This window comes from Lycium ferocissimum, chromosome 10 (genome assembly GCF_029784015.1).
Source record: "Lycium ferocissimum isolate CSIRO_LF1 chromosome 10, AGI_CSIRO_Lferr_CH_V1, whole genome shotgun sequence".
NCBI lineage: Eukaryota > Viridiplantae > Streptophyta > Magnoliopsida > Solanales > Solanaceae > Lycium > Lycium ferocissimum.
Window position 1 is genome coordinate 19,406,365 of NC_081351.1, and position 21,786 is coordinate 19,428,150.

The following is a 21,786-nucleotide window of genomic DNA, read 5'->3' on the forward strand; positions in this document are numbered from 1 at the left end:
TTCCTACTTAAACTATCTCCAATTAGTTTGCAAAACATACCTCAATTATCAGTTGTTCACTTTTCCTGCCTAAACCATTACCAACGAGTTTGCAAAATATGCCTCAACTATCAATTGTTCTGAGTCGTGTTTTGCAAACTAATTGGAGATAGTTTAGGTAGAAAACTCTCACACATGGTAGTTCAGGTAGGAAACTCAGAAAAAAGTGATACTTAGGGTGTGTTCGATACGGAGGAAAATTGTTTTCCAAAGAAAATATTTTCCTGAAAAATGTGTTTTTGGAAAATAAGTGAATTTCTACTTATTTTCTCATGTTTGTTTGGATAATGAAAAATAAGTGAATATCTTACTAATTTTCTCATGTTCTTTTGGTTGGTAGAAAACATTTTTCGAAAAAAATTCACCCAAGCCCCACCAACTCCACCTCACAACCCCACCACACCAACCCCTACACCCATTCCCCCCTCCCCCTCCGGCACCCATTCCCCCCCTCCCCCCTTCCGCAACTTTTTTTTTCTTGGAAGTTTTTAATTTTTTTCCTGAATTTTCTACACCACTACATCCCTGCCTGAGGGTACCATATCACACCCACCCCCCATTTTTTTTTTGAAGTTTTTAATTTTCTTTTTTGGGTTTTCTACACACCACATGGGTTGCAGGAGTGGTTGGGTAATGCATGAGTTACGGGAGTGGTTGGGATTTGGTAGTTGGGGGTTTGGTGGTTGGTGAAATGACATTTATGGATTTGTTTTCCCTACTTTAATTAGAAAAGTTATTTTTCCCAAACTTATTTTTTAAAAATTTTGACCAAACGAACATTAGAAAATTGAAAAACACTTTCAATGAAAGCACCCTTGATGTGTGTGTGTTTTCACTTCAGAATAATTTAATCCCGTACCGAAACGAGGTCATAGGTAAGCTGGATAAGCCAAAATTTATCAGAAGTAGCAAAATCCTTCCACTTGAGAGATAATAATCTTCTTCTAAAAAATGTACGGCGGAGCTCCGTCCGCCGGCGGCGGAGGAGGAGGAGGAAGGACATGGCCGTCGACGACGTCGGTGTCATCATCAGGGAAGAGAATACAAAAGGAAATGACAGAATTAAGTATGGAAGCACCACCTGATTGTGCTGCTGGTCCTAAAGGTGATAATCTTTATCATTGGGTTGCTACTCTCTTCGGTCCATCTGGTATTTTCTCTCTCTTTTTTCACCTCTTCTTCTTTTTCTAGTAGTTGTGGACAAGTTTTCTTTTTTACCCCTGCCCCAAGAGTTCCTGTTTTTGCTCTCTTGATGACTCGAACTCCCAACCTTCGAGTTGGGGAAGTGGAGCAAACCCCTCTTGTCATTTCTTTTTCTTTAGTTTTTCATCGGGTGTTTGGTACTCACATTGAAGCCCGACTATATCCGGATTTGCACCGCGTAGGCCCTGTTCAGGGGAAGCACTCCCTGCCAAGAATTTTTTCATACCCAGAGCTCGAACCCGATACCTCTGGTTGAGGGAGGAGCAGCCCAGCCCAGCCGCTGCATCACAGTCAGTTGTGGAGGAGTATTACGAAGTGTTTGAACCTTTTTTTTTTTTTTTTTGGCGGATGAGTAGTTGAACCTGAAGCAGAAAGTTGGATTTTTTTAGTTCCCTTTTGACTAAATACTACTCCCTCCTTCTCAAATTATTTGTCCTGATTTTAAAAAATAGCTGTCTCAAATTAGTTGTGTTTTTAGAAGTTCAAGAGAAAATTAATTACTGTTATTTCCATTTTACCTTAGTAGTAATTGTTCTTAAAGACTGCAAATGTTTCAATTGATGGAATATGACACATAAATAGAGTAAATATTCAGTGAAGGTAAAATAGTCAAAACCCCCTCCTAATTAAATGTTTCTTAAGGGGTGTGTAAAAGAGAATCACGACAAATAATTTGAGATGGAGGAAGTAGTATACCAGCATCTGCAAACTTGCAAATACAGAACTTCAATAGTTGAACTTGAAGAGAAATATTTACACTTCAATATCTCTCTTTGTTCACCTACAAAGATTTAATCTCTCTGTTTTCTTTTTTTCTTCTTTTTCTTGTCGATAAGTATTACAGTGTTGATAGCAACTAGGGGTGTGGCTTAATGGTCAACAAACTGGGTTGAGAATCATGCGATTTTAGGTTCAGATTCCAGCAAAGGCAAAAGCACTAGGTGATTTCTTCGCATCCGTCCAAGCCGTCATGTAGATAGAGTTACCCAGTACCTGTACAGGTTGTACTAGTTGGAGCTAGCAGGTGACCACGAGCAAGATGCCCCGAACACCACAACTATAAAGAAAAAGTATAACAGTGTTGAACTTTTTTTTTTTTTTTTTGGTCTGCGGACGAGTTCTACAAAGGATGTGTTTGGTATGATGGACATTGTTTTCCAAGAAAATATTTTCTCGGAAAATAAGTGATTTTCATATTAATTTTCTTGTGCTTGGTACGCAAATTGGAAAATGTCATTTTGAGAGCATTTACATATATTTAAAGCATACACTATGAGGTTTTTGAATTCGGAGTGCAACTTCTAGTGGTGGGGTATGAAATTTTTTCCCCTTTTTTATAAAAATTTTTAAAAAATAAAACAAAATATATGAAAGAGAAAATTCAGGGGGGAGGGGGGGATAAGAAAAGGGTTTCCCATTTTTTATAAATTGTTTATTAAAGTAAATATATATGAAATAGACAAAAAAATTTGGGGGTAGGGGGCGGGTGTGGGGTAGAGAGGGTGGGGCTGAGGTAGGTGATTAGGTGGGGTGTGTGGGGTACGTGGGGTTGGGGTTGGGATGCGTTGGTGTGTTTTTATTGAATCCGGAAATGTTTTCCCTCAAACTTTTAAGGAAAACATTCTCCTATTTTGAGGAAAACATTTTTCAAGATATTTACTGCAGTCAAACAAGAGAAAATAGGAAAACATTTTCTGTCATACCAAACACACCCAAAGTGTTTGAATTTGAAGCATAAAGTTGGATTATCAGTCCCCTTTGTGGATAAATACTACCGTATCTGCAAACTTGCAAATACTGAACTTGAAAAATTTAACTTGAAGAGAAATATTGAAACAGTGGCTGGAGTTGTATTTTAAGTGAATGGTTTCTGATCATAATGTATCTTTGTTTTCAAGTAAAGTTCGTGCCCATACAAATTTTACTCCCCAAAATTTTTTCTTTCCACTTCAACTCATGTATTGTCCAAGCACCTACTATGCTTCCCTGGTCCACTTGATGTTTCTTGAATTGACATGAGAGGTAAAATTGATCAATTCTATGTTGGAGTGTGTGACTCCTTCATCTCGAAGATAACAAGCGTTTTATTTTCTTAATTCTACCTTGACACATCTCCTCACGATTAATCCATAAAAAAGAGGAAAAACTCCAAATTGTGTGGCCTGATCTTTGTGTGGGCCAAGCACGTAAAATGTTTTTGGTTAATCAGTGCAGTGAGACTTTAAATCCTGTATCCTTCATGGAGGGAATATGAAAAGGTTCTACATGTATTTATATGTAGAATCTGCCCAATATGTAAAACATGTAGGTCCATATTGCACCATATCATGTTTTTCTTATGCGGCTTAAACCTTACTGTTAGTGTATCTTGAATCTTTAAATAATTGGAAAAAAAGGATGCTAATCTTCGATGAAAGTAAGTATTGTATCCTTCATGTTTATGTGGCTATGCTGATTGTCTGGTTTCTTTTTCTGTTAGTCAAGTGTATCGTTTTTGCAAACTGTGTGCTACTATAAGTGTTTCTTTGAACTGATTTATGTGATAGTTCCAAATACCATGCTCTAGATAACCATTTTGAATGCTTGGTTTTTAATTGGTTTAAATGGATTTTAGTAGTTCAAATTTGATTCTATCTTTCTGCGATTTTCAGATAATTAGATGGATAAGTTTATTGCTTCAATTTACTAAGAATCCCTTGTGCTTCTCTAACTGCTGAAGCCTATCTTCCTGTTTCTTGCAGGAACACCTTATGAGGGCGGAATATTTTTTCTTGATATAACCTTTCCTTCTGATTATCCATTTAAACCTCCAAAGGTATGTTGAAGATTATACAGTGAATATACTGTGTGTCCACTGTTGTATTTTTTCAATCCAGGCATCTACTTTTGTATTTTATCTGAACTGCAAACTTCCAATATTCTCCATGAGTTATACCATAAAAAAAGTTCTTTCTTCTGATGAAAACTTTAAACCTAGGATGAACTTTAAAGATCTGCGCAAAGATCCTTGTTCACCCTCTTCTGATAAAATGTTGCAGAATTCTTTCTGCTGAATAAAATTAACACAAGAAAGGGTAATTGCTATGAACTAGTTGCTTTCCTTCCTTTATGAAAGCTTTCACTTATGTTCTTTTATTTTTGGGTGATGTTAAATTTAAGGTCACTATGGGAACTTGTTACTCTTGATGAATCTTCTATTTATTTCTTCGCATGTTTGGTGAATGCATCACACAATAGCTGGACACTAATCGCTTCTGAATACTAAACATCATTCCTGAGAATTCTGAAGTGCGATGTCTTAAAATGGTAATTCAAAATTTTTGGTTTACATGTTCTTTTACCCACAGAGTACTGTCATGGTTGAGAATAGGAGCTCCTGTATACATTTACAGGAAGTTTCTTTCCCATTATTAAATGAGAAAAATCAAGCGGTTCATTTCAAATCTCCTATTTCTCTACACCTTACCTGATAAAAGAAGAAGAAGATAAATTTGCTCCTTCCTGAACTTTTATTTGTTGTACAGTAAATGAGTAAAGTGAGGTAAGAATTCCGTAAGATCTGGTATCTGTATAGTTGCTTTCACCTTTATACTGTACCATGCTTCCAAATAACGTGGTCATTATTGTAGTAAAATTAGAAAAGAAAAATATGGCTTCCTTTTGTTTGAAACATTTCCACCGCCAAATTCAGCCAATAAACAAGAATCATCTTTACAGACTTAATAATAGTTCTTGTTTATCGGCTGCATTTGGTGGTGGAAATGTTCCCTGGAAATTAACTCTTTCTCCCGACCTCTTTTTTTTTCTGACCTCAGGCTTTTGCAGGTTGTATTCAAAACTCGCATATATCATTGTAATGTTGATCCCTCCGGCAATGTTAGCTTGGACATCCTAACAGAGAATTGGAGCCCAGCATTAACCATCTCAAAAGTGCTACTTGCTCTTAGATCAATGTTCACCAATCCTGAAACCTGTAAGAACATCTGTCCTCTCTCAACTGAAGTGAACAGACAAAAAAAATTACTTATCAATTTTATAAAGAAAGGAAAAAATAATAAACATAGAAGTCTTTGATATATTGCTTAGTTAAAAGCGTTTACGGATTCATGTTGGATTCCTCCCCCCCCCCCCCCCCGCCCCGCGCGCCCCCCAATTTGTTTGTATGGGTTAACAGGAAAACGAGTTGTTAAAAAAATAAAGACTTAATACATCGACAGCCCCTTGAACTTGCCAATAAATTTCATTTAGATGCTTGAACTAAGGTTTGTTCCAATTGAGCACCTGAACACATGACAGTTTTCATATTAGACACTTTCCGTTCAAAATTTTGGAAAACTTTTACTCATGTTTTCAAGTTCTATTAGATAGTTAAGTTAACCACATAAAATATGTGAACTCCTTTAATTATATACATCAGCCTCAGTTGGAATAGGCCTAATGTTTTACGGCTTACTGTGGCTAATGCGTATAATTAAAGAAGATGACATATTTTAAGTGGTTAACTTATCTACGTACGGGCACTTGAGAACACATTTTTTTTTTCTTTTTCAAATTCGAACCAAAAGTGTCTAATAGGAACACTTTATCATTTGTTTAGGTGCTCAATTGGAACAAGCTATAGTTCGAGAGTTTAAATTAAATTTACCGGCAAGTTTAAGGGTACAAAATGCACAAAACTTACCTTTCTTCTGTATCTTATGGTTCTGATTCTTGCAGATAAGCCGGTTGTTCCTGGAATTGCACACCTATACTTGGGAGATAAAGCCAAACATGATGAAATAGCTACAGAGTGGACACTGAGATTTGCAAGGTGAAAGAAGAACTTGATGTGGACCTTATTTAAACAAGTTCAGGTCAGCCACTGCTTAGTTTGAAGTTATCCCTAGCTTTGCTAGTTGACGAGCATAGAAGAGCTGTTGTAGACGATATTTAAACTTACAACTTGTATATAATTTGTATAAATAAATTAGACTTCCATTACCTAATTTTCGGAATTTTACATTGAGACCAGTTGCTTTATTTGTTTGTTGAACACTTCCCTTCACACTACATTTGTAAGTCCTTGAGGATTAACCAGTAAAAGCAGAATGTAACTGGATGACAGGTTTTAGCCTAAAATTCGATTGATCTTGCATCATGTGAAGTTTTAGGTTTGAGATATACGACTCTCAAATCGATACATGTATGATGTGTATTCAGTATTCACTGTTTTTCTTGAACTCTATGTTCAATATGTAATGTTATGGACTTATGGTGTAGATAGAGGAACATAGAGAATTTCCTTTTTAAGCAAAAGTCAACCGTCTTCTTTGGTAGTAGGATGCCATAACTTGGGGGTATCCTGCCTTTTTCATCTTAAAATTTTGTTTTTGATTTAGTTTTTCAGTGTTACAATTTTTTCCAAGACACCAGAACCAACAAGTACTGACCTAATTTTTATTTGGAATTTACTATCATATTAGTGGGCAACCATGAAGGCGTTATATTGATGTCACATTGCTAAATAATGACCAAAGTTCCTTACTAAATTAAGCAAAGACAAGTCTTAATACTGACCTAGTTTTTCTTTGGAATTGGCTATCAACTTAGTGGTTAACCATGAAGCAAATACATAAATGTTACAAAAGTGTGTCATACTGCAGTATAAAAACCAGAGTTCCCTACTCAACTATGCAACACGTCTTAGTTCTTTCCTTCTCTTCTCCAAGTTGCAAAATGAGAAGCTTTGGGAATTTGGGTCAATGGCCTCTACTTGCATTTGCTTTGGCAATTTGCTTTGCAGCCAGCACTGTATTTGCTGATTACTCTTATGACTATACTTCTCCTACACCTTCTTACAGCTCTAAGAAGTACTACAAATCACCATCTCCACCCAAGTATCAAGTGCCTACTCCTTTGAAGCACAACTATTACAAGTCGCTTGCTCCTTCAAAGCACTACTACAAATCCCCAGAGTGCAGTGAAGTATTATAAATCACCGGCACCTTCAAAGAATTACTATAAGTCGCCCGCCCCTTCAAAGAATTACTACGAGGCCCCAACTCCTTCAAAGAAGTATTACAAGGCCCCTGCACCTTCAAAGAAGTATTACAAGGCGCCCGCCCCTGCAAAGAAGTACTACAAGGCCCCCGCCCCCGCAAAGAAGTACTACAAGGCGCCCGCCCCCGCAAAGAAGTACTACAAGGCCCCCGCCCCCGCAAAGAAGTACTACAAGGCCCCCGCCCCCGCAAAGAAGTACTACAAGGCGCCTGCCCCCGTAAAGAAGTACTACAAGTCGCCTGCTCCATCGAAGCACTACTACAAGTCACCATCCCCAACAAAATATTACAAATCGCCTGCTCCTTCAAAGTATTACAAGTCGCCTGCCCCAACAAAGTATTACAAATCGCCTGCTCCTTCAAAGTATTACAAGTCGCCTGCCCCAACAAAATATTACAAATCGCCTGCTCCTTCAAAGTACTACAAGTCCCCTGCCCCAACAAAATATTACAAATCACCTGCTTCTTCTAAATACTATAAATCGCCGCCGCCACCAAAGTATTACAAGTCACCAGTTTACTATAAGTCTCCACCCCCACCTGCTTATTATCAAAAATCACCTTCTTACTACAAGTCACCTCCACCTCCTCCAAAATACTATGAACAATCACCTTCGTCCTACAAGTCACCACCACCACCTCCAAAATACTATGACCAGTCACCATCTTCTTACAAATCTCCACCACCTCCACCATACTACAAAGAATCGACACCTTCCTATAAATCTCCTCCACCTCCACCATACTACAAAGAATCAACACCTTCCTATAAATCCCCTCCACCTCCACCATACTACAAAGAATCTACACCTTCCTATAAATCTCCTCCACCTCCACCAAAATACTATGAGCAATCACCTCCAACCTACAATGTACCATATCTATCAGCGACGGTAAAACTACCATCATACTACTCACCTCCACCACCAACGGAATATTACAAGCAAACTCCAACCTACACCTCACCTCCACCACCTGAGAAGTACGAGCAATCGGCCACATATGCTTCACCTCCACCCCCACCAAGCTACTATTAATAGCCACTAATTCTATCAGTTCCACCATTTCCATGACTTCTAACTCCTTTTACTCCTAATTGGAGCGTCTCTATTTCCTCTGCCAATAAGTTATGTATGCTTCAAAAAGGTTTTGCTTGTTTTGTTTGCTCCTTTCTTTTAATAATTTGTAATATGTATTGTTTGAATTTTCAGTAAGATCCTCAAGATCTCCCTCACTTTGGCTCATTGTATCAAGATTCTTTTTGGTGTAACCTCTTGAGAGTTCCACTTTGTGTAATACTATCTTCTTCTTTGTCTAATATTGTTTTATCTAATTGATTGACCTCTTTCATGTTCCATAAGCATTCACTTTATGGACATCCATTCCAAGCTCTTATATGAAGAGAAACCACCTCTGAGTATAGTCTCTGGTAGTTGTACTTATCAACTTTTGAGAACAAACAGTATAAGAAAGAAAAAAATAAAGAGGCATTTGAATTTATGCAATTCATTTCAACCAAAGCTTAAAGAGATGGAAAGTAACCATCTAGCGTTCGAAGACGCCACTTTTCATTATTGAACTTCTTGTTTGAGATGCAACCAAACTTAAATCAGAAAAATGATATTTAGCCTTTTAGGAACAATCACAACTACATAATAAGTTTCCAGTTCTAGTACTTCCAACAAGTTAGAAAATTTAACAAATATATCATAATACCATGATTCTTCTACAAAAAAGTAATATTTTGATATGCATGGTTATTTGTAAGTTGTTACTCGCTAAAACTGCTAGTTTCCATACCCCACGAAATGAGGATAATATTGTTATCAACCAGAATAGTGTAAAAATAACAAGACTTGGAAGAAAAAATATGGAGATTGTATAATGAAGATCTTGAAAAGGTTAAGGCATCAAGATTTTTCTTACGCAAGGTTCCATCAAAATTCACAATCATAATTCATAACATTTGTAGACTAGAGTATAAGATATAATGACCTTTAATTTTTAATTTCAATGTTCTCAACCTCAAATTTATGATCAATAAGAATGACTTTTGAAGAGTTAAGGGTCAGTTAAGGAGTTTTTGGAAGTACAAGGCTAATTACACCAGTAGCCCAAAATCAATGAGACGAGCCCCGTGCATTGGGTGTTGGCTCATTTAAGGGGTACGTGCAAGTGCTGGAGCATAGATTTTGCTAGACAAGACCCCCTGCGTCCAGCTCATACCTTTTAACAAGTGTCTCGCCCCACGCGAGTTTCTAATCAATTAAAACCCATCGACAAACACCTGTGGTCGTACACTTCTTTCACTTGAGCATCTAAAGTGGCCCTTGTTCCATTTAGACATTTCAGGTGAGCCATTCCTATTCCACTTAGACACTTTTTGCACCATTATCGGAGCAAAACCAACACCAGTCATCTCCTACGTGAATTAAGTGGCCAATTAAATTGTGCCAACTCATTTAAATTGTGTCGACTCAATTAAATTGTGCCAACCCGTTTTAATTGTAAATTAACTAATTTGTAAATTCGTGGAGTTTTGACCATTAAAAATTGGGGCTTTTGGGCTGGTTGGATGTGCAATGAGGTGGCGCTCCCTTTGGTGTTGGTTTTGCTCCGATAACGGTGCAAAAAGTGTCTAAGTAGAATAGGAATGGCTCACCTGAAGTGTCTAAATGAAACAAGGGTCACTTTAGGTGCTCAAGTGAAAGAAGTGGACGACCACAGGTGTCTGTCGATGAGTTTAGCCATTAATTTATATGTTGATAGATAGATAGGAATTACTTTGAGGTCTAGTTCTCGAGTCCAAAATGAACTAGTGGCTGTACATATATTGCTTGGTTGAATGATTTTTTTAATTTTTTTTTTACAGTTTGACCAATTTCTTTTGCCTTTATACTTTTCTCAAATCGATATATTTAGGAGCCGTTTGGACATGATTTCATCTCATGAGATGAAATCATGTTTGGACATCTTGATTTGGATTTCTTAAGTTGCCGTTTTTTTTATAAACATAAAAACCCCACAAGTTGTAAAAACCATCAAAACTTTTCCAATTCTTATACAATTTTACCAAATGAGTAAATCATAGTTCATAATAAAATTAATACGCTACTAGAAAGCCTTTCTAAAAAATACAACATCAATTGATCAAACTTTAGTTCAATAAAAGAAAAATTTAACATGAATAGTAATGTAACTACTCTTTAATATAATCCTCCCACATGGAAAACATGATTGGTAAATATATTTTACCAACTAGCAGATTAATATTTAATACAAATGGTTGGTAAACATGATTGGTAAATATATCTACCAACTTATGAGTCTTTTTTTACAAAATATAAACGTTTGAGTCAAATTTTACATTTATAATTTTTTGAAATCGTGATTCCAAATCCCAAATCATGCCTTTTTGGATGATTTGGGATATTATGTCATGAGATGAAATCAGAGATGAAATCGCATGTCCAAACGCCTACTTAGGTATGCTCTGGTGTGTGTATTCGCCGTTGTTCCATGTTGTATTTGAACTTATGTTCAATATACCGTACTTATTTGTATAGTCAACTTATAGATTCTTGGGGCATTTAATTATTAATCACTCTTTAGTTTTTTATTTTAGTATAGGTGACTCAAGTTTTAATTATTAGGTAGAGGTGATAATTTTCTATTAGTGATTAAGGAGTTTTGAAGTTGCCCAAAAGTTTTATTTTGACACTTTAACCTTCACTTTATTTTTAACACTTTGCACTCAAGTTTTATTTTTAACACTTTGACCCACCCTCGCCGGACCCCTCCCCGACCCCATGCCCCCACCCCCTCTCCCCCCCCCCCCCGCCCCCACACCACCCCATTAATTTTTTTTTTTATTTTCTTTATTTTTTTTTCACCCCCTCCTCCTCCCAACCCCCTAACCCCCACCCCCCCCCCCCAAAAAAAATTAATTTTTTTTTAATTTTCTTTATTTGTTTTTTTCACCCCCCTCCTCCTCCTCCTCGCAACCCTCCCCCCACCCCCACCCCCTCCCCTGCCCCCCGCCCCCACCCCACCCCAGCCAATTTTTTTTTATTTTCTTTATTTTTGTTTCACCCTCCTCCTCCTCCCAACCGCCTAACCCCCCACCCCGCCCCCACCCCCCCAAAAAAAAAATTAATTTTTTTTTTAATTTTCTTTATTTATTTTTTCACCCCCCTCCTCCTCCTCCTCGCAACCCTCCCCCAACCCCCACCCTCATCCCCCACGCCCACCCTCCAAAATAATTTTTTTTTTTTTTGATTTTCTTTATTTATTTTTTCACCCCCCTCCTCCTCCCCTCGCAACTCTCCCCCCACCCCCACCACCCCCCAAAAAATTTAAAAAAAGTTTTAATTTTTTTCTTACCGTCTCACTCCTCTTCCGTCCCTCCCTCCCCGCCACACACCCCAAACTATTAAAAAAATTTGATATTTTTTTATTTTTTCACTAGCCCCCTCCTCCTACCACCTCTCACTACCCCCCCCCCCCCTCCCAAAATTGCTTTTTTAAAAAAAGTTTTGAAAAGTTTTTTTTTTTTTTTTTTTTTTGGCACCACGCCCCTCCCCCCACTCAAAAAGAATATTGAAAATAAGTTTTGATTTTTTTTTTTTTTTGGGTTTAGGAAAAGTTTGGATAAAATTCAGGTTGTTGTTGTAGTGTGTTTGTAGTGAAATAGATGGTTTTTCTGTTATTGTCCTGGTATGGTTCAGGGTTTAGGAAAAGATATCCAATAGATGTTTTTAAATTGTTCTTGTCCCGGTATTTATCTGGTTATGTTTATAGAAGATATCCAATGATTTATAGTTGTTGCAACAAGTTCTACACTTGTGGCAACAAGTAGATAATCTGTTACAACAACTACAAATCATGGATATAACTTCGATTATTTGGTTCTCGTTTGTAGAAAATATCCAATGATTTGTAGTTGTTGTCCAAGCGAAATGCTCCATAGTTGTTAATTGCAATCGTGTTGTAATAACGTTATTTGTTGGAACTTTATGACATTTTAATGTTATTCATTTTTAGAATGTTAATTTCTGTTCTTGGTGCTTGTGAACTTGGTTTATATGATATGTTGATCATGTTCAAATCACAAATGTGTGTGTTGTTAATAAATTGCTGAACAGTTTTCAGCAAGCAATGAATCTGTTGCAACGGCTACAGAACTTGTTGGTTTTATCCAACAAGTAACGGACTTGTTGCAACAACTAGTAACTTGTGTTTTATCCAACTTTGCTAAAAGATTTCAAAGAAATAAGCAATCTGTTACAACAATCGATTGTAGGCCTTGTTGCAGCAACTAAGTTACATGTTGGGGTTTTTCCAACAAGTGGAGTGACTTGTTGCAGAAAGTTGGTAACTTGTTGTGTTTTATCCAACAAGAGTAAGGACTTGTTCAACAACTATGTCTTTTGCTGCAACAGATACTACAGTTGTTGCAACAGATACTACACTTGTTGCAACAGATATTACAGTTGTTGCAACGGATACTACTTGATTCACCCATATTTAGTGATCAACAAAGGGAATCAATGACATGTAGTGATAAACAAAGAAAATCAATGATAAGTAGAGATCAATATATAATACTTAATCAATTTGATGGTAATTTGAGTCAGGAATATGCACTAAATCCAATGATCATTAGAGTGAATTGATGTGAACTACTTGATTCACCCATATTTAGTGATAAGCAAATGAAATCAACGATATTTAGTGATCAATATATAATACTTAATCAATTTGATAGTATTTTGAGTCAGGAAAGATGATCTACTAAGTCAATATGCACTAAATCGAGTGATTATTATAGTGAATTGATGTGAACTACTTGATTCACTCATATTTAGTGATAAACAAATGAAATCAACGATATTTAGTAATCAATACATAATACTTAATCAATTTGATAGTATTTTGAGTCGGGAAAGATGATCTACTAAGTCGGATATGCACTAAAACGAGTGATTATTAGAGTGAATTGATGTGAACTACTTGATTCACCCATATCTAGTGTTAAACAAATGAAATCAACGATATTTAGTGATGAATATATATATATATATATATATCCTTAATGGATTAGATAGTAATTTCATGGATTAGATGGGCAATTCTAAGTGTATTCTTAGAACAGATATTACAGTTGCTGCAACAGATACCACAGTTGTTACAAAGGATACTACAGTTGTTCCAACAGATACTACAATTGTTCCAACAGATACTAGACTTGTTGCAACAGATACTACACTTGTTTCAACAGATACTACTTGGTTCACCCATATTTAGTGATCAATAAAGGGAATCAGCCATATTTAGTGATAAATAATGGAAATCAACCATATTTAGTGATAAACAATGGAGATTAACCATATTTATTGATCAATATATATACTTAAGCAATTTGATGGTGTTTTGGGTCAGGATAGATGATCAACTAAGTCTAGTACGCACTAAACGGAGTGATCATGGGAGTGAATTGATGGGAACTACTTGATTCACCCATATTTAGTGATAAACAATAGAAATCAACCATATTTATTGATCAATATATATACTTAAGCAATTTGATGGTGTTTTGGGTCAGGATAGCTGATCAACTAAGTCTAATACGCACTAAACGGAGTGATCATGGGAGTGAATTGATGGGAACTACTTGATTCACCCATATTTAGTGATAAACAATGGAAATCAACCATATTTATTGATCAATATATATACTTAAGCAATTTGATGGTGTTTTGGGTCGGGATAGATAATCAACTAAGTCCAATACGCATTAAACGGAGTGATCATGGGAGTGAATTGATATGAACTACTTGATTCACCCATATTTAGTGATAAACAATGGAAATCAACCATATTTATTGATCAATATATATACTTAAGTAATTTGATAGTGTTTTGGGTCAGGATAGATGATCAACTAAGTCCAATACGCACTAAATGGAGTGATCATTGGAGTGAATTAGTGTGAACTACTTGATTCACCCATATTTAGTAATAAACAATGGAAATCAACTATATTTAGTGATCAATATATATGTCTACTAAAATCATTAGTAATTTGTTGCAACTTCTTCCACAACTGTATGATCTGTTACGTGATTGGTAACTTGTTTAAACATTAGTTACTTGTTGGAACGGATTAGTAACTTGTTGAAGCAGTTAGTAATTTGTTGCAACTTCTTCCACAATCGTACTATCTGTTGCAATGCATTAATAACTTGTTTAAACAGATTAGTTACTTGTTGGAACGGATTAGTAACTTGTTGAAACATATTAGTAATTTGTTGCAACTTCTTCAACAATTGTATGATTTGTTGCAATCATTTAGGCAATTTGTCTAAAGAGATTAGTAACTTATTTAAACAGATTAGCAATATCGTGAATATGTTGCAATAATGGAGGAGTTGTTGCAACATATAAGATACCGCCGCAACATATGAGTAAGTTGTTGCAACATATGAGATACCCGCTGCGCAACATATGAGTAAGTTGTTGCAACATATGAGATACCCGCTCAAATATGAGTAAGTTGTTGCAATAATTCAAACAAGGTGATTAATGCATTGCAACAATTAGTCAACTTGCTTAAACAAGCGATCCATCCGTTGAAACAGATTAGTAACTTGTTGCAACTTCTTCAACAAGTATATGATCTGTTGCAACAATTAACTCATCTGTTGCGACATATTTTTTAGTTTTTACAATAATTTAAGCAATTTTTTGATTTCTTTCCAACAAGGTGAGTAATTTGTTGTAACAACTAAGCAACTAAGCAACCAAGCAATTCTACTATATGCATCTATTGCAACAATTAGTAAGCAAAATAAATAAGTTCATAAACAGAAATTGTTCAACAGCCACCTTAGCTCCAAATACCACAACTAATCAAAATAAATAAGTTCATAAACATCATTCACAAATAACATAAAGGACAAAATATTTATAATTATTTATGAAAAACTACTATTATACATATAAATAATTATAAAATTTATGTATATAATTTATTGGTTTGGTTCGGTTATTTATTCGATTATTTTTTAATAGAACCATAACCAAACTAAAATATTATCGGTTTTTAAAATTTAAAACCAAACCAAACCAAACCAAATGTCTGTTTTTTTAATTTGGTTTAGTTAAATTTTCGGTTTGGTTTTGGTTTTAACCAAAACCGTGAACAACCCTAGTTGCAACAACTGAAAATCATTTGGATATTTTCTACAAACAAACCAAATAAGCTCAAGCTATGTCCAATGATTTGTAGTTGTTGCAACGTATTGTCTACTTGTTGCCACAAGTGTAGAACTTGTTGCAACAACTACAAATCACATTGGATATCTTCTATAGACAGAACCAGATAAATACCAGGACAAGAACAAAAAAAAATCATATGTTGGATATCTTTTCCTAAACCCTGAACCATACCAGGACAACAACAGAAAAACCTTCTATTTCACTACAAACACACAACAACAACCACTTGGATTTTATCCAAATTTTTCCTAAACCCAAAACCAAAAAAAAAAAAACAAAAAAATTCAAAACTTCCTTTCAAGATTTTTTTTTTTGGAATGGGTGGGGGACGGATTTTTTTTTAAAAAAACAAAATTAATTTTTTTCGGATGGGTGGGTGACGTAAGAAACCAAAAAAAAAAAAAAAAAAAATTCAAAACTTCTTTTCAAGAAAAATCATTTATTTTTAGGGAGGGGAGGGAGGAGGGTGGTGCAAAAAAAATAAATTTTTTGAAAAACTTCCTTTTTTGGAAGGGTGGGGGGTGCAAAAAAACAAAAAGAAAAACTTTTCAAAAAATTTTTTTTGGGCGGGCGGGGGGGGGGGGGGGGCGGGGGGGGTTGAGGAGGAGAAAGGGGGTGAAAAAATAAATTAAAAAAATTAAAAAACAAAATTTAAAAATTTGGTGGGGGAGGTGTGGGCGCCTCGGTAAAAGAAAATCAAATTTATTTTTTTAATTTTTTGGGGGGGGGGGGTGAAAAAACAAATAAAGAAAATCAAAATTAAAAAAAAAAATTGGGGGGGGGGGGGGGCGGGGGGAGGAGGAGGTGGGGGGTGAAAAAGCAAATAAAAAAATTAAAACTTTTAAAAAAAAAAAAATTTGGGGGGGGAAGGGGGGCGGGCGGGGGGCTATGAAAAAGCAAATAAAAAAAAATTAAAACTTTAAAAAAAAAAAATTTGGGGGGGGCGGGGGAGGGGGTGGGAAGAGGAGGGGGCTAGTGAAAAAGCAAATAAAAAATATCAAAACTTTTTAAAAAAAAATAAAAATTGGGGGGTGGGGTGTGGGGTGGGGGGGCGGGGTGGGAGGAGGAGGGGGACTGGTGACAAAGCAAATAAAAAATATCAAAACTTTTTTTAAAAAAAAATTAGGGGGGGTGGGGTGTAGGGTTGGGGGGAGGGTTGGTAGGATGAGAAGGGGGGCTAATGGGTTTTTTGGATTAAGTTGGGATCTTTTTGTATTTTATAAAAGATTAAGAAGTTTTAAAAAATACACTTTGAACCTCAATTATCTTAATCCCATATTTAAATGGGTTTTGAGATGAAATGGTCCCCACAAGTCACCTATACTAATTTCATAACTAAAAAGTCACCTTTAGTTAATTCTTCCTAGATTCTTGCCTTGCATTTAAATGGAGCAAAGGACGCAGTCTTGGCATCCATTTTTTTTCTTTTTTTTCTTTTCCATTTGTAATATTTATTTCTAAATTATTCTTTCAGTCACCAGAAAAAAGCTTGCCACTAAGTATTGTACCTACTCTTTGATTGGACTTTACTATCATTTTAGTGGGTAACAATGAAGCCATTACATAAAATTCAGAAGAGTGTCAAGTTGCAGTATAAAAACCAGAGTTCCTTAATAAATTATGCAAGACAAGTCTTAGTACTGGCATAGTTTTTCTTTGGAATTTGCTATCGACTTAGTGGGTAACCATGAAACAAGTACATAAATGTTAAGAAGGATGTTACGTTGCAGTATAAAAACCAGAGATCCCAACTCAACACTGCAAGAAAAGTCTTTGCTCTACCCTTCTCCTCTCCAATTTTAGTTGGCTGCACAAGCAAATGAGAAGCTTTGGGAATATGAGGCAATGGCCTCTACTTGCATTTGCTTTGGCAATTTGCTTTGTAGCCAGCACTGTTGTTGCTGATTACTCTTACGGGTATGCTTCTCCCTCACCTTACAACTCTAAGAAATATTACAAATCACCATCTTCACCCAAATATCAAGTGCCTGCTCCTTCAAAGCACGACTATTACAAGTCGCCTGCTCCTTCAAAGCACTACTACAAATCACCAGTAGCAGTGAAGTATTACAAGTCACCGGCTCCTTCAAAGAATTACTACAAGGCCCCCGTCCCTTCAAAGAAATACTACCAGTCGACTGCCCCTGCAAAGAAGTACTACAAGGCGCCCGCTCCGGAAAAGAAGTACTACAAGGCGCCTGCCCCTTCAAAGAAGTACTACAAGGCGCCCCCTACAAAGTACTACAAGGCCCCCGTCCCAGCAAAGAAGTACTACAAGGCCCCTACCCCTGCAAAGAAGTACCACAAGGCGCCCGCCCCTGCAAAGAAGTACCACAAGGCGCCCGCCCCTGCAAAGAAGTACTACAAGTCGCCTGCTCCATCGAAGCATACCTACAAGTCACTATCCCCAACAAAATATTACAAATTGCCTGCCCCTTCTAAATACTATAAGTCGCCTCCTCCACTAAAGTATTACAAGTTACCAATTTACTACAAGTCTCCACCACCACCAGCTTATTATGAAAAATCACCTTCTCACTACAAGTCACCTCCTCCTCCTTCAAAATACTACGAGAAATCACCATCTTACAAATCTCCACCACCTCCACCAAAGTACTACCACCAATCACCATCTTCTTACAAATCTCCACCACCTCCACCAAAGTACTACGAGCAATCACCATCTTCATACAAATCTCCACCACCTCCACCAAAGTACTACAAGCAATCACCATCTTCTTACAAATCTCCACCACCTCCACCAAAGTACTACAAGCAATCACCATCTTCTTACAAATCTCCACCACCACCTTACTATAAAGACTCTATACCTTCCTATAAATCTCCTCCACCTCCACCAAAATACTACGAGCAATCACCTCCGACTTACAATTTACCAACTCCACCAACGACCGTAAAACTTCCATCATACTACTCACCTCCACCACCAACAGAATATTACAAGCAAACTCCAACCTACACCTCTCCTCCACCACCTGAGAAGCACGAGCAATCCGCCACTTATGCTTCACCTCCACCCCCACCAACCTACTATTAATAGTCACTAATTCTATCATTTTCACCACTTCCATGACTTCTAACTCTTTCTACTCCTATTTGGAGCGTCTCTATTTCCTCCGCCAAAATTTTATGTATGCTTCAAGAAGGTTTTGCTTGTATTATCTGTTCCTTTCTTTTAATAATTTGTAATATGTATTATTTGAGATTTTAGTAAGATCCTCGAGATCTCCCTCAGTTTGGCTCATTATATCAAGATTCTCTTTGGTGTAACCTCTTGAGAGTTCCACTTTGTGTAATACTATATCTTTCTTTGTCTAATATTGGTTGCTCTAGTTTGTTGAGTTCTTTCATTTTTCCATAAGCATTCACCTTCTGGACATCTATTCCGAACTCTTATACGAAGTGAAGCCACTCTGAGTATAGTCTCTGGTAATTGAACTTATTAACTTTTGAGAAAGTTTATAAAATAAAAAGTATATGAAAGAAATAAAGAGGCATTTGAATTTACGCAAATGCATCATTTCAACAATTCTTTTTTCTAACATAGAGAAGAGGAGAAGATCGCATAGAGAAGCCATTTATTGACTTTGTTCTCTTCAAAGACTACTCTTTTCATTATTGATTTCTCTTTTGGTGGAGATGAAACTAGTTTCAGATGTCGGAAAATTATTTTTGGTTTTCTGGGAAAAACTAAAATTATATATGCAACTCCAACATTATGGATTCCATATATGTAGTTAATAAGATGATAAACCCCTCACAACACTATGATTCATCTTTAAAAGAGTAATCTTCTCATATAGATATTCCTATGTTGTTACCCGCTTACAACTAACTCTTAAATAAATAAGTTTCATATATACACCATGAACATGAAGATGACAATATTGTTATCAATTAATATTAAGTAGAAAAACAGATTTGTAGAGGAAAATATAGAGTTTGAATAATGAAGACCTAGCAAAAATTAAGACATCAAGAAATTTCCGATCAAAGGTTCTATGAAACCGGGCTGTCATTGGCATTCTTGTCGGGGAGAATATGCGACGTTAGACTCTAATAATTGCAATTTTCTCAATCTTTGTTTTGTGATCAGTAAGGGGGGATTTAAAAAGTCAAGATCTAGCTATAGAGTTTTTGGGGTTTACATGACCGATTACATACGAGGGCACAGGAGCTACGTTACAGGCCAATATGTTGGGCGTTGAGCTCATATTAGGTGTAAGTCTCGCGAGACAAAAGCCTCCACATCTGTCCCAAAGTACCTCATCTCGCTGAGTCCCTGGGAGTGTCAAGTTTGTCTTTCATGCGTGATCTTCAGACCGATGTATTTAAGGTGTATTTTGGTATGTTATCCGCTGTCACTACAAAAAAGGGATAATTTTCGGATGTTGAAAGTTGCAATTCGCGGGAGTTATAGTCTCCGTTAGTTGCTAGAGGAGGCTAAAACCTCCGCGATTGCAGCTTTCAACCTTCAAAAATTACCCATTTTTTTGTAGTGTGTTTTTCCCTTGTAGTTTTTCAATTGTACTAGTCAACCTATAGATTCTTGTTCTAGAAAACAAAGAACCTTTGGAAATGTTCATTCTTCTACTCTGCCAATGGGATGGCAGTTGTGGCATTCCTCTTCTACTCTTTTTTTTTTTTTCCATCTTTAATTTTTGCTTCTAAATTATTTGTTCAATCATCAGAAAAAAGTTTTAAGAAAGAAGTCATGGAAAAATGCTTCCCACTAAGTAGTGACCTAGTCTTTATTTGGACTTTGCTATCATCCTAGTTGCTAACCATGAAGCAATTACATGACTGTTAAGAAGTATGTCAATTTGCAGTATAAAAAGAAGAGTTCCCTACTCAACTATGCAAGACAATTCTTTGTTCTAACCTTCTCATCTCTAAGTATAGTTGGCTACAAAAGCAAATGAGAAGCTTTGGAAATTCGGGGCAATGGCCCTTACTTGTTGCTGCTTTAGCAATTTGCTTTGTAGCCAGCACTGTTGTTGCTGATTACTCTTACGGGTATGCTTCTCCCTCACCTTACAACTCTAAGAAGTATTACAAATCACCATCTTCACCCAAATATCAAGTGCCTACTCCTTCAAAGCACGACTATTACAAGTCGCCTACGCCTTCAAAGCACTACTACAAATCACCAGTAACAGTGAAGTATTACAAATCACCGGCTCCTTCAAAGAAGTACTACAAGGTGCCCACCCTTGTAAAGAAGTACTACAAGGCGCCCGCGCCTGCAAAGAAGTACTACAAGGTGCCCGCCCATGCAAAGAAGTACTACAAGGCCCCTGCCCCTGCCCCTGCAAAGAAGTACTACAAGTCGCCTGTTCCTGCAAAGAACTATTACAAGGCCCCCGCACCTGCAAAGAAGTACTACAAGGCCCCCGCCCCTGCAAAGAAGTACTACAAGGCCCCCGCCCCGGCAAAGAAGTACTACAAGGCGCCGCCTTGAAAGAAGTACTACAAGTCGCCCGCTCCATCGAAGCACTACTATAAGTCACCATCCCTAACAAAATATTACAAATCGCCTGCTCCTTCTAAATACTATAAGTCGCCGCCGCCACCAAAGTATTACAAGTCACCAGTTTACTACAAGTCTCCACCACCACCAGCTTATTATGAAAAATCACCTTCTTACTACAAGTCACCTCCACCTCCTCCAAAATACTACGAGCATTCACCATCTTACAAATCTCCACCACCTCCACCAAAGTACTACGAGCAATCACCATCTTCTTACAAATCTCCATCACCACCTTATTATAAAGAATCTACACCTTCCTATAAATCTCCTCCACCTCCACCAAAATACTACGAGCAATCACCCGTAAAACTTCCATCATACCAGTCACCTCCACCACCAAAGGAATATTACAAGCAAACTCCAACTTACACCTCGCCTCCACCTCCACCATACTACAAAGAATCTACACCTTTATACAAATCTCCTCCTCCTCCACCAAAGTATTATGAGCAATCACCTACAACCTATAGCTCACCACCTCCACCACCACCAAACTATCACAAGCAAACTCCCACTTATGCCTCACCTCCACCTCCTCAAAAGTATGAGCAATCCGTTACCTATGCTTCACCTCCACCCCCACCAGCATCTCCTCTACCAACGTACTACTGACATTAATAATTCCATCATTTCCATGACATTTAGATCCTATTTTTATTCCATTTCATCTTC

The 21,786-nt window shown here is 36.9% G+C and overlaps 3 protein-coding genes across 5 annotated transcripts; all 3 read left to right on the forward strand.

Annotated features, from left to right (window-relative positions):
• The first annotated feature begins 839 nt into the window (after nt 1–839).
• LOC132032707 (constitutive photomorphogenesis protein 10) lies at nt 840–6,379 on the forward strand. 2 transcript variants are annotated; one of them, XM_059422390.1, is made up of 4 exons: nt 840–1,144; nt 3,984–4,057; nt 5,068–5,215; nt 5,959–6,379. In XM_059422390.1, the coding sequence occupies exons 1-4, from the start codon at nt 991–993 to the stop codon at nt 6,054–6,056; spliced, it is 474 nt and encodes a 157-aa protein (XP_059278373.1). In that variant the 5' UTR covers nt 840–990; the 3' UTR covers nt 6,057–6,379. The 2 variants fall into 2 exon arrangements, with proteins under 2 accessions (XP_059278373.1, XP_059278372.1); XM_059422389.1 differs by having other exon boundaries at nt 841–1,189.
• A 578-nt stretch (nt 6,380–6,957) lies between these two features.
• Nucleotides 6,958–21,414, forward strand: LOC132034689 (extensin-2-like; the record flags this gene model as incomplete). Its single annotated transcript, XM_059425061.1, has 6 exons — nt 6,958–7,091; nt 7,141–8,314; nt 17,102–17,165; nt 17,303–18,602; nt 20,484–21,000; nt 21,049–21,414. Coding segments are annotated over exons 1-6 (3,555 nt in total), but the record flags the coding sequence as incomplete, so codon positions are not given.
• On the forward strand, nt 20,458–21,054 carry LOC132032708 (extensin-1-like). 2 transcript variants are annotated; one of them, XM_059422393.1, is made up of 3 exons: nt 20,458–20,784; nt 20,815–20,844; nt 20,941–21,054. In XM_059422393.1, the coding sequence occupies exons 1-3, from the start codon at nt 20,500–20,502 to the stop codon at nt 21,040–21,042; spliced, it is 417 nt and encodes a 138-aa protein (XP_059278376.1). In that variant the 5' UTR covers nt 20,458–20,499; the 3' UTR covers nt 21,043–21,054. The 2 variants fall into 2 exon arrangements, with proteins under 2 accessions (XP_059278376.1, XP_059278374.1); XM_059422391.1 differs by having other exon boundaries at nt 20,461–20,844.
• Nucleotides 21,415–21,786: the final 372 nt, after the last annotated feature.

What these genes read in the sequence shown, in the direction of transcription:
- LOC132032708 (XM_059422391.1), top strand. Translation starts at nt 20,500, where the DNA reads ATGAGAAGCTTTGGAAATTCGGGGCAATGGCCCTTACTTGTTGCTGCT. An exon ending in CTGCAAAGAAGTACTACAAG is followed by an intron (nt 20,845 to 20,940) that starts GTGCCCGCCCAT and finishes AACTATTACAAG; the next exon opens with GCCCCCGCACCTGCAAAGAA.
- LOC132032707 (XM_059422389.1), top strand. Translation starts at nt 991, where the DNA reads ATGTACGGCGGAGCTCCGTCCGCCGGCGGCGGAGGAGGAGGAGGAAGG. An exon ending in TACTCTCTTCGGTCCATCTG is followed by an intron (nt 1,190 to 3,983) that starts GTATTTTCTCTC and finishes TGTTTCTTGCAG; the next exon opens with GAACACCTTATGAGGGCGGA. An exon ending in GTTCACCAATCCTGAAACCT is followed by an intron (nt 5,216 to 5,958) that starts GTAAGAACATCT and finishes TGATTCTTGCAG; the next exon opens with ATAAGCCGGTTGTTCCTGGA.